The 11,691-nt window shown below is 45.0% G+C and overlaps 1 protein-coding gene across 2 annotated transcripts; it reads right to left on the reverse strand.

Annotated features, from left to right (window-relative positions):
- Nucleotides 1-587: 587 nt before the first annotated feature.
- Nucleotides 588-10,327, reverse strand: LOC136532250 (protein indeterminate-domain 7-like). 2 transcript variants are annotated; one of them, XM_066524851.1, is made up of 5 exons: nucleotides 10,241-10,327; nucleotides 9,482-9,653; nucleotides 9,300-9,412; nucleotides 6,045-6,441; nucleotides 588-1,990 (listed from the first exon to the last, which is right to left on the reverse strand). In XM_066524851.1, exons 2-5 carry the CDS (start codon nucleotides 9,511-9,513, stop codon nucleotides 934-936), a joined length of 1,599 nt encoding a protein of 532 aa, XP_066380948.1. In that variant the 5' UTR covers nucleotides 9,514-9,653; nucleotides 10,241-10,327; the 3' UTR covers nucleotides 588-933. The 2 variants fall into 2 exon arrangements, with proteins under 2 accessions (XP_066380948.1, XP_066380949.1); XM_066524852.1 differs by having other exon boundaries at nucleotides 9,482-9,658; nucleotides 10,241-10,298.
- Nucleotides 10,328-11,691: the final 1,364 nt, after the last annotated feature.

The following is an 11,691-nucleotide window of genomic DNA, read 5'->3' on the forward strand; positions in this document are numbered from 1 at the left end:
TGTCCTTTAGGACTAACAAAAAAAGAATTTTCTTTTGTTTTGACAGGTTGATTTCCATTTGTAAACTCTATGCACATTAGGATGACCAATCAGATGCTTGTAGGCCATGCTGGAGGAAAAGGTAGGTGAATCCCATATTTAGGACCAAACATCATTAGCCTGACTTAGCCGCAAATTCTGAAGAATAACCGACAGCTCCTAAAACTGAGCATAGGCTTCATTAGAAAGTAGCAAATGAAATAAATTCTGGAGAAGTGTAGTAGAAGGTGCCACATTCAAATATATGTACTGAGTCTTGCCACATTCAACAACCATATTATGCACTGATGATGCGTGCTTCGGTAGATTTTGGTTGGTGTAGCTCCTCCTGTGCTGCCTTGAACTCCTGATGGACCTAGCAAAGACCACAATCATTGCCTATATATGCTTCTGCATTCCGCACCGCCGGCCCCTTTCAGCTTTGAAAGGAGCACGACCCAGAGAAGAACCCAACATGAAATACGACGACCACCACATCATCATGTAACAACAACACCACAGCATATCCAGAAGAGCACGAGACAACAAGCAGTAAAGGTCCAAAACATTGTGCTTAAATTTTGGTCTGGTCCGGCCTCTACATAATGAACTCGACATCATGGGAGACCACCATCTCCAGCCAAAACAGTAATAAACACTTAAAAACACCACGAAATTGTACCGAAATAAGGAAATCAACAAGTTTAGCTGCAATGCACGCAGCCCTGCTAGCCATATCAATCATGGCAGCATATGAAAACGGAAATTAACTCACGAAAACAAATTAAAACTAGTTTAAGTTTACTCGATCTCTCTGATCGGCACTCACTAGCTTACCGTTCCATGCATGCGAAAGCTAGCTTTCACGTGCATGATCTTCAGTTTATTATTGTTGTTCATTCCTGACCTGATCCATCACATGTACCATCTCACCTGGGTCGGATCCAGGGCGGCGCCCATGTGGAAGCTAGCCGCCGGCGCCATCGCGTCGTCCCTGCAGACGCCGAGGAAGTCTCTTGTGCTCAGACGACTGCCGTCGTCCACGCCCGCCAACCCTGCAGTGCCGGAGAAGCCGCCGGTGCCGGAGCCTCCCGTTGACGGCAGAGAGTTCATGATGAGATCTTGGAAGTGTGCCTCGTGAGACATCCCTTCTTCTGCTGCCCTGCTAGTCCCCTGGCCGCTGACAACGGTGCCCATGAAGCCGGCTGCACGGAGCAGCGCGCTGGGGGCGGTGCGGGTGGTGCTCGACGTCGAGCCCATCTGAGCCGCCTTCATCAGAAGCGCCGTCGCCGAGAGCCCGGCCGATGGAGATGGAGATGAGTTGTACTGCAGGGAAGGGAAGCCACCGCCGACGAAGTGGCTTCCGATGGACGCCATCACGTTACTATGCTCGGTGTTGCCGCCGCCGGCGCCGCCGTTGAATTGATCTTGGATGACAAGGCGCGAGACCTGCTGGTTGCTGCCGGACCAGCCACCGCTGGTGCCAGAGAAGAAGCCAGGGAGGTTGATGTTGGCGTTGCTGCTGCCTGGCTGGTGGTGGTGTTGCTGCTCCTGGAGTTGCATCATGTCATGGCCATGGAAGGGCTCCTTGCCGTGGAGCAGAGGACCCTGGCTTCCTTCGGCGTGATCACCGCCGTCCTCAGAGAAGTATTGGTTGGTATTAGCAGGAGCGCCGCCGCCGAGGAAGAAAGACAACGAGAAGTCTGACGGCGCCTGAGAACGGAACATGCTGGAGGAGCCCGAGTACGATGCCATGACGTGGTCAAACAGCGAGGCTTCTGCTGCTGAAGAGGACTGGCCTTGATCTGCGAAGCCATGCATGTGGGCGGCGGCGCCGGAGAGCCCGAGGCCCTGGCTATCGCTGCCTGAGTCGACGTAGAGGCCGGCGCCCGGCGGCGGCATCTGGGCGGTCTCACGATCTGCTGCCAGTGCTGCCTCGCACATAGCGCGGTGGGTGACGAAGCTGTCCTTCCTGCATGCGTACGTGGATGGAAGAGTCAAAAACTCAAATTCTAAGTATAAAAAAAATAAAAAAACTCAAAATCTAGAGATACCACAACGAGTATATACATATAAGGTACAGCTTGAAATTACCAACAGTTGTGATGATAACAAAAATTATTAGGACGTTAGGAAATATTATGCACGTCGTTTATGAATAAATAATAGAACATATAACAATCAATATAAACTCAAATGCCAAGGTAGACTCGTGTTCAAATCAAAATTAGTAGATGTTGTGTTTAGGCTGTTGTTGGTCCGGGCTTACAAAAATATACCTGCTGTTTTTTCTGTAGGCGAAAGTGGTAACATTGCGTGGTTCACAAAAAAATAGAGACCTTGTTAATGGCTAATAATGTATATATAATGGCTAAGATATGGCCAAACCTTAAAAACTATGAACTTCAATACCTATTACTACTCCGTATTACGTTATTTAGTTTGGAAGCACATAAGCTACAACTAATAAGTAACATAAGTAATAACAACCCCCTACCAGAGTTAATTCCCGCCAACTCAACCAACTTGGTTTCAACTGAGTTCTGACTAGTTTGAACCTTGTCTGGTTCTAAGTTCTAACTGGTTATAAATGGGTGTAGTTGGAACTGGATTGCTGCTGGTTTAGATTTAACTGGATTTTAAGTGGTTGAAACTGTGTTCTGACGTGTTTGAGCTGGGTCTGGTTGAAATAGGATCTGGTTTCGACTATGTTAGGTCTGATTAACTGCTGCTGGTTGGACTAGTTCTAGTTTTTGCTGATTCCAATTGTGTTTGGACTGGTTGGAACTATACATGTTTTATAAAATTTCATAAAAAAATATATATAGCCCATATGGATCTCATTTTGAGCAGCACATTTTTTTTTCTGACAACATGCTTCAAACAGATTTGAAATCTGATATACGGTGATGAGAACTCTGTATTAATATTTTTCTATTCAAATCATGGAAAGTTTTTCTCTGCATGCAAGCTACTAGTGGGAATTGTTGACTTGGGCACGTTCTAGGGCATGTTTGGTTCGTCTAGTAGCTACTAAATTTAGTAGCTTTTAGTCACTTTAGTAATTTTTCAACCAAACGCTACGACTAAAAGCTACTAAAAGAGCTTTAATCCTCTCTAGTAACTCTGGAGTTACTAAAAGTGACTAAACCGTTTAGTAGCTACTAAAGTTTAGTAGCTCGAACCAAACACCCCCCTAGTTGGATTGCTCAATTGATATGTTGCATGAAGTAGGGTGGGTGGGCGTGTTTTAGCCTTATATATCATGCATATTTGTATTTAAGCGACTTGCAAAATCTCTTGAATCTGAAGGATTTTAAGAATATCTTATAAAATAAGTGTCAAAGATACGCATTGAAGAGTGCAAATCAACTGTGGTAAATATTTTTGACCCGAGTAGTATTAGTAACTAGCAATTTATTAGCATAAGATTTTTATATTAATTAAATATTTCATACAAAATCTTGAGTGAGAAAAAAAATAAGCTACTCAATATTAAACCAATAACATCTAGCCGATCATTATCCTCCCTTTCTTTCTAGAAGGAAGTCTACTTATTTATTGAGTGGAAATTCTACAAGTGGCAGGAAGCTAGTACTTAGGCCCTGTTTGGTTCCCACCTCCTAAATTTTTTAGGAGCTAAAAGATTTAGGAGCTTTTAGCAGCCATCTAAAATCTCCTAAAAATATGTTTGGTTCCACCTCCTAAAGGTGACTAAAAGCAATAAGTACTGTTGAACAAAGACACTTTTGCCCTTCCTCCTCCTACCCCTGCTACCCCTGCACCCGCCGCCTCCCGCTCCGGCGAGGCCGGCTCCACCGCAGGCGCGCGCCCCTCCGCCCGTCGCACCACCAGCCTGCCCGCGAGCTCCGCGGCGAGCCTGGACGCGAGCGCCGCGGCGAGGCTGGGCGCGAGCTCAACGGCGGCGAGCCTTCCCGCGAGCTCCGCGGCGAGGCTGCCCACGAGCGCCACGGCGAGCCTGGGCGCGAGCTCCACGGCGGCGAGCCTGCGCGCTAGCTCCACTGCGAGGCTGCTAAAGAGCTCCGCTGGCGCCGGAGCACCAAGCCAACACAGGAGCGCGAGGTGATTCCAGAGCGCAAGATGCGACGGCGGAGGAGGAGCGACCCGCGCCTGCCCGGACAGCAGCGCTCCCGTGGCGCAAGCGGCGACGGTGGAGGAGGAGCGGCCCGCGCCTGCCCCGGCACGCGAGGTCACGCAGTGCCTCGGACCTGCCCGGAGCGCAAGGTCACACCGGCGGCGAGCGAGATCCGCCGCGCAAGGTACCATCGGCGGCGAGCGATGTCCACCGAGCGAGAAGACGGCTTCACGCATGAGATCCCAAGTGCCGATGGAAACCATTGCTCTCCTCCAGAACGTGGTTTCGGGTGGTTTTAGGAGGGAGGGAGCGAAGGCGGGGTTCGGGAGGGAGCGGGGGCGGTGCGAGGGGCGGGCCCGTGCGGCGGCAGCGGGGGGAGGGAGGGTGGGAGAGAGAGAGAGGGGGGTAGTGGGGGTCTAGATGGATTTTAGGAGGTTTTAGAAGGGGGTGGAGCTCCTAAAGTTTTTGACCTCTCCTAAAGTTTTTAGGAGGTTTTAGGAGGAGGTGTTTGGTTCTTTAGGCAAATTCTATCCAGATTTTAGCTCCTAAAACTTTTAGGAGGGGTAACAAAACAGGGCCTTATTTATGGAGCAGAAAATCTACAAGTGGCAGGAAGCTACTACATTAATTAGTGAATCAAATGCTATCTGTTCTTAAATGTACTGAATAGAGTAATAACTACTGGTGCAATGTTGGAGACATAATGAGCGCAGACCCTTGCAAACGTAACATTTGACTGAGTACAAACTGTACTAGCTAGGCCGTGCAAACCAACTGCATGCTTGAATTTCACAGAAAAGAAACAAGAAATCAGCCCAAGTTTATTCCTGATAACGTAGAACGAGCGTAAATCCTTCTCTTAATTAAACCTATATCCCTATATATCTCCAGCAGCCCTCGCGTGCAGGAATCCTAGACGAGCAAGCTACACACATCACACCATCTTATATAGGATGTTTGCGACGAGGAACTCCTCTATTATAAATGAGGTGGTGCATTAAGAGTCTATGTATCAAATTTTGTGGAATATGACTTCTTTTCTCGTAGCAGTACTAATCATTAGCATATGCCAGGAATGAGGTGCTTTCATTTTATAAACCAAACAAAAATGTGAGTAAAAAAATCATGAACTCTCCGATACCCATTCCTTAAACCAAACACCATATTACTTAATGCTTGTTTGGCATAGCTTCACCACCAGCTTCATGAGCTGTTTGAAGCTGTTTTTTTACTAAACGGGCTTTTGCAAACAACTTCACCGATGGAGCTCCTTAAATTATGGTCTCACATAGAAATGAGATGGGATGAAGCTGAAATAGTAGCTTTTCACAACTTCACCTCACACTTGTGGGCCCTGTGTGGTATTCCGTGAGAGCATGTTTTAAGGAAACCTACATGCGAAGTCATTTTACCAAACGGCTCACTGAAACAGCTTTGGCTTTACCGGAAAGCTGCTCGTAGAGCTAAAGCCAAAAAAAAAAAATCGGTTCACTAGTGAAGTTGAGTTGTTCTAAACGAGACCTTAGTATTGACAACACAAACTCTAAAGCATCACATCACCTCTCATCGATCAACGGATCCATCGTGACACAATCATGGAAAAGAGGCCATAAAGAAATAGAGTAAGCAACGGCAAACAAGCTAGAATCCAGGCCGAGACGTGTGTGTACGTGCACAAGTGAGTCAGGAGGAATCACTGCAAACAGTTGGCTGACTAGGTCAATGGTCAGGGGCAAACCCACGGTTTTTGCGTAAAAAAAAATGCACCCATGCCAAATTATCAAACCAATGGCCATAATTAAAATTTCACCATACATGCATCCCTATGAAAAAAGGTCTGTGCACCAACAAGGCAGAACCCCCCCTCCCCCCTTCTATCTGTCCTAACTTCACCACTATCGATGGATGGGAATAGATCGGAGGAACGGACCTGGAGAAGGGGGCGTTGCATTCGCAGCGATACTCGCGGGTGCCGCAGGTCTTGCAGTGCGCCTTCCAGTCGGACTCCACGGCGTAGCGCTTGTTGCACTTGTCGCACTTCAAGTTTTTCTCACCGTGCTTGCGGCAGTAGTGCTTCTTGATCCCCGTGAGGTCGCCCAGTGCCCGAGATGGGTTGTGGTGCACACATGTTGGCTCTGGGCACAGGTACACCCGCCGACGCGGCTCCTTGGGGTTCTTTTGCTTCAGCTTCCATGGCATGTTGTGACCGCGTAGGTGCAGCTGCAGGTTTTGGTCCCGCTGGAAACCCTTATGGCACACCTCGCACACGAACCGGTTCGTTGCCATTAGCGTCTGCGGTGATAGCGCAACCACCTCCGCATCAGGTCCTGTGCACATATGTATAAAATGGTCCATCGATCAGACCATAAAAGAAATCTTCAGATTGTTCAGTGAATATAACAAGACATCTTTTATCAATTTAGTGATGGATGAAGGTTTAATTCACGGTGACGGGGTTCGCACGATGCATCAGGATATTTAGGCTGGAGCATGAGGAAGGTTTAATTCACGGTGACGCTGAGCTTAAAAAATATATCACCACTTAATATAAAAAATTATTCGGATCATCTGATCATAACAATTTGGTGATGGATGAGTCATACCGTGATGACATCCCTCAAGTTACAGCTGAGGAAAATGATCTCTTGGTTGCTGAGTTTACGGAGGAGGAGATTAGAGGTGCAATTTTCCAAATGAACCATAATACGGCTCCAGGTCCTGATGGCTTTCCTCCAGAGTTTTATTAGATATATTGGAATGTAATTAAGGTAATTAAGGATGATCTGATGGCTTTGTTCACATATTTCCATAAGGGAGAATTGCCTTTACATAGCCTAAACTTCGGAACGATCATTTTAATACCAAAGTCTAAAGAAACTAAACAAATACAACAATATAGACCTATCTGTTTGTTAAATGTTAGCTTCAAGATTTTTACTAAAGTGGCTACTAACCGAATTGTAAAGATAGCTCAACGCATAATTAAACCATCCCAAACAACATTCCTTCCTGAGAGAAATATAATGGAGGGTGCAGTTATTTTACATGAAACCTTACACGAGTTACATAAAAGGAAACAAAATGAAATTATCTTTAAGATTGATTTTAAAAAAGGCATATGATAAGGTGAATTGGAATTTCTTACAACAAGCACTAAGAATGAAGGGGTTTCATCTGGTGTGGTGTGATTGGGTCAAAGTTTTTGTTCAAGGTGGGAATGTGGGTATTAAAGTTAATGACCAAATGGGCTCATATTTCCAGACCGAGAAAGGTCTTAGACAAGGTGATCCTCTGTCACCGATCCTTTTTAATATTGTTGTAGATATGCTAGCTATCATTTTATCTAGAGCCAAGGAGGAAGGCCAAATAAAAGGGGTTGTTACACACCTAGTGGAAAATGGCTTGTCTATCTTGCAATATGCAGATGACACAGTTCTATTTTTCGACCATGATATTGAACAGGCAAAAAATCTGAAACTTTTGCTTGGTAGTTTTGAACAAATATCAGGTTTGAAAATCAACTTCCATAAAAGTGAATTATTTTGCTTTGGCCAAGCAAAAGAATTTGAGGAGCAATACTCATATCTATTTGGTTGCAAAATGGGATCATACCCTTTTCGATATTTAGGCCTTCCTATGCATTACAGGAAGTTATATAATAAGGATTGGAAATTAATTGAAGAAAGAATTGAAAAGAAGTTAAGTGGGTGGAAAGGAAAACATTTATCATATGGGGGTAGATTAGTGTTAATCAATTCTGTTTTGTTAAGCTTACCTATGTTCATGATGTCTTTCTTTGAAGTCCCAAGAGATGTACTAAAAAAGATTGAATATTTTATATCAAGGTTCTTTTTGGCAAAATGATGAGCACAAAAGGAAATATAAACTGGCAAAGTGGAATATTTTATGCCAACCAAAAGAGCAAGGTGGTTTAGGAATTCAAAATCTAGATTTACAAAATAAGTGTCTTTTAAGCAAATGGCTTTTCAAACTTTGCAACGAGGAGGGCACTTGGCAGGAGTTAATAAGGAGCAAGTACCTAAAGAATAAGACTCTTAGTCAAATTGAAAAGAAAAACGGGTTTTCACAATTTTGGAATGATTTGCTGGGAGTCAAAGGCATTTTCTTAAGTCTTGGGAAGTTTAAACTAGACAATGGAACTCAAATTAGATTTTAGGAAGATAAATGATTGGGCTCCCAAGCCTTCAAAATCCAATACCCGAATTTATTTAATATAGTGAGGAAGAAACAAGCAATGGTGACTGATGTACTTAATTCCACCCCTCTCAATGTGCCTTTTAGAAGGGCACTAGTTGGGAACAAGCTGTTGGAATGGTAAAGTCTAGTTGCGAGAGTTGCTTTTATTAACTTAAATGAGGGTCGGGATACTTTCATCTAGAACTAAAATAATAATGGCTTGTTTTCTGTTACATCCATGTACAAATACCTAGTCAATAACGGGATTAAGGTTACCCAGGAAATTTGGCATATGAAAGTGCCCCTGAAGATTAAAATTTTTCTTTGGTTCTTAAAGAAGGGGGTGATACTAACAAAAGACAATCTTGCTAGAAGGAATTGGAATGGTAGTAATGCTTGTTGTTTTTGTAGCACACCTGAAACTATCCAACACTTATTTTTTGATTGCCATTATGCCAGTTTTCTTTGGCGTGCTGTGTTTGTTTTGTTTGGTATTAATCCTCCAAGGAACACGAACCATCTTTTCAATAGTTGGTATAAGCTAGGAGGTTCCAACCATAATCATTTTTTATTGATTGGGGCTGCGGCATTTTGTTGGGTAATATGGATCACAAGAAACGATGTGGTTTTTGATAAAGGTCACCCAAAATTTTTTTTGCAGGTTCTTTTCAGGGGAACATACTGGTTACGGTTTTAGACTCTATTGCAGCATTCGGATGACGGCAAGGAACAAATTCTTGACACTTGCAAGCTACTAGAATCGAGAGCCATTGAGTTCTTCGCATCGCATGGATGTTCTTTCATTTACCGTCTTGGACTTTAGTTTTGAACATGTAATAAGTTTTAATTATGGGTGTGCTACGGTAATGAGTTTGGACTGATGCTTCTTCCTTTTAGAAGAAGGCTGAAGCCGAAATTTTTCCATTATCTAAAAAAAATCTTTTATGAATCATGTCATTCAAGTGGTAGCTAGGATTAGGGGACTTACTTGGATTGCCTGGCCGATTCCTCTTCTTCTTGGACGACGCTACATCACCGGGAGCAATCGTGGAGTTTTGTTGCAGAGAGAAGCCCTGTGGCTCCATTTGCATCTCACCGATCCTAAAGAAGGGTGCAGATCAGGAGGTTGCCAAAGGAAGAAAAAAATACAGATCGGTCACACCAACTTACACCCTCCCAAACCTCCTTGACCTTGTGCTCATGAAATAGGCTGTGCGACTGGCAGCTACCACCGTCGTTGGACTCTACTCTTATGTGACTGACGACCAATCCAAGTCATAGAGAAGCGACATGGCAGACACTATATATCTATTTTCCTTGATTCTGATGTCTTCTAAGAGATCTGATCTAGAAGACAAAGAGGATGAAGAGAATAAAAATAGAAAAGAGAGTTTGTGTGAGAAAGAGATATAAGTATGACAAACATTGTTCTAGCATTAAGGTTGAAAAGAATTGATCGATAGAACAGTTTGCACGCATACGCAAAACCAAAGAAGTCCCCCTGACCTATGCACCCCGGACAAAGCAAGGGCGATGACAAAATAGTTTGCACGCATACGCATACGCAAAAATCCAAGAAATCTATACCCGTCCCAAACTCAAAGAAGCGGTCGAAGAGAAATGGCTCAGATGAGGAACGTGTATATATATATATATATATATATATATATATATATATATATATATATATATATATATATATATATATATATATATATATATATATATATATGAGAGAGATATCTCAAGGAAAAAAGAACTATATGCACTTGGAATCGGAGAAGATGGTTCTTTGCAACAAACACTTGAAAATAACAAGAGAATCGCACAACATGAAGATCGTTAAAACAGCACAATATGATGATGAACATCGAGAAGATCTCGAGGAATCTACATGAGGAATGAAGAAAGTGAACAAGCAAGTCCTACCGCTTGTTGCTTTCCTCCTTCGCGGCTTTGGAGTTTAGGATATCGATCTCTTGGCCCGACTACAGTAATAGTAGTGGTAGAGTGGTTGCGCAGCGGTGCCGACCTCTCGTCAATATATGCACTTGGCAGGGGACTGGTAGGTGGAGGGAGGGGTCACACGATGCACACGGCGTGTTGGAGCCATTGGGGCCCACAGGTCTGCAGTGAACCATCACCTTTGTATCCGACGACTGGTGTTGTGTTGGCAAAGGTGGAATGGGGGATGTCTCGTGCTTGAATGGCTGGCTAGTTCACACCGTCCAACCGAGGCCAAGAATGATGTGTGACTATCTGGGGTGGCATATGGATGTACATGTGCATTTATTTATGGACCTTTCTTCGTGTGGTAGCAAAAGGAGCATGGGGGCAGTACATATCATCACTGTGCTGGCAATGGCGTGGCATATATATATGCTAGTGGATGCACCGTGCGTGCATCATTAGCGACATATGAGTCATCGTCACTGGTCTTGGCTGGATTCTTTGGTGCGCTCGTGTCGTCACATGCATGGAGTTCATCGATGATGTGGTAGAGCCGGTGTGGGGTATTAACCCCTATACCCTTACGGCTAGGTTTGGGCCGGCCCGGACCAGGGGGTCTGGCCCACTAGAAGACGACGTGTGGCCCGACCAATCTGTTTGGAGTCCCGCGCAAAGAATCAAGGCAGATTTGGAGATCAAGTAAGATCCTGGTCGGTTAGAATAGGAATCCTTATCCGACCGTCTATGGCAATTGTAACTGGTTAGGATTAGTTTCTAGATCTGTAACCCTGCCCCCCGGACTATATAAGGCGGGCAGGGGACCCCTCTAAAAATCTTCTCTCATTGACATACATCAATACAATCAGACGCAGGACGTAGGTATTACGCCTTCACGACGGCCGAACCTGGATAAAACCTCCATGTTTGTCTTGCGTCACCATCTTGTTTGTAGCTTACGCATTTGTCTGCCGATAATGTACTACCTTGGGCATACCCCTAGGTAGACCACTAACCATATTTCGTCGACAGTGGCGCGCTAGGTAGGGGGTGTGCGTACTGCTCTCCAGACGAACAAGATGGTCATCATCCCCGGTTCCATGGTGGTGCCGAATGGCCTCACGTTCACCATCGGCCAGATCACCTAGACCACTGGCTCCGACGACTATATCGCCATGACCACAGAGGAGGCGCGGATTCAATCTGCGTCGACCACTGCTTCATCTGCATCGGCTACGGCTCCGACCACGGTGGATCTGGCTCCGGCCATGCCAGCATCGTCTTCAGCTACGCCGACAACCCGTCGTCCGCTTCCTCGCTACAAAGGGAGGCAGATCGACAACACCGACCTGCTCGACTCCATCGATCGGGTCGGCACCAAACTTGCTGAAACCCTAGCTCTGGTAAGTTCGATTCAAAGTCAACCTAATGAG

This window comes from Miscanthus floridulus, unplaced genomic scaffold, assembly GCF_019320115.1.
Source record: "Miscanthus floridulus cultivar M001 unplaced genomic scaffold, ASM1932011v1 fs_558_2_3, whole genome shotgun sequence".
NCBI lineage: Eukaryota > Viridiplantae > Streptophyta > Magnoliopsida > Poales > Poaceae > Miscanthus > Miscanthus floridulus.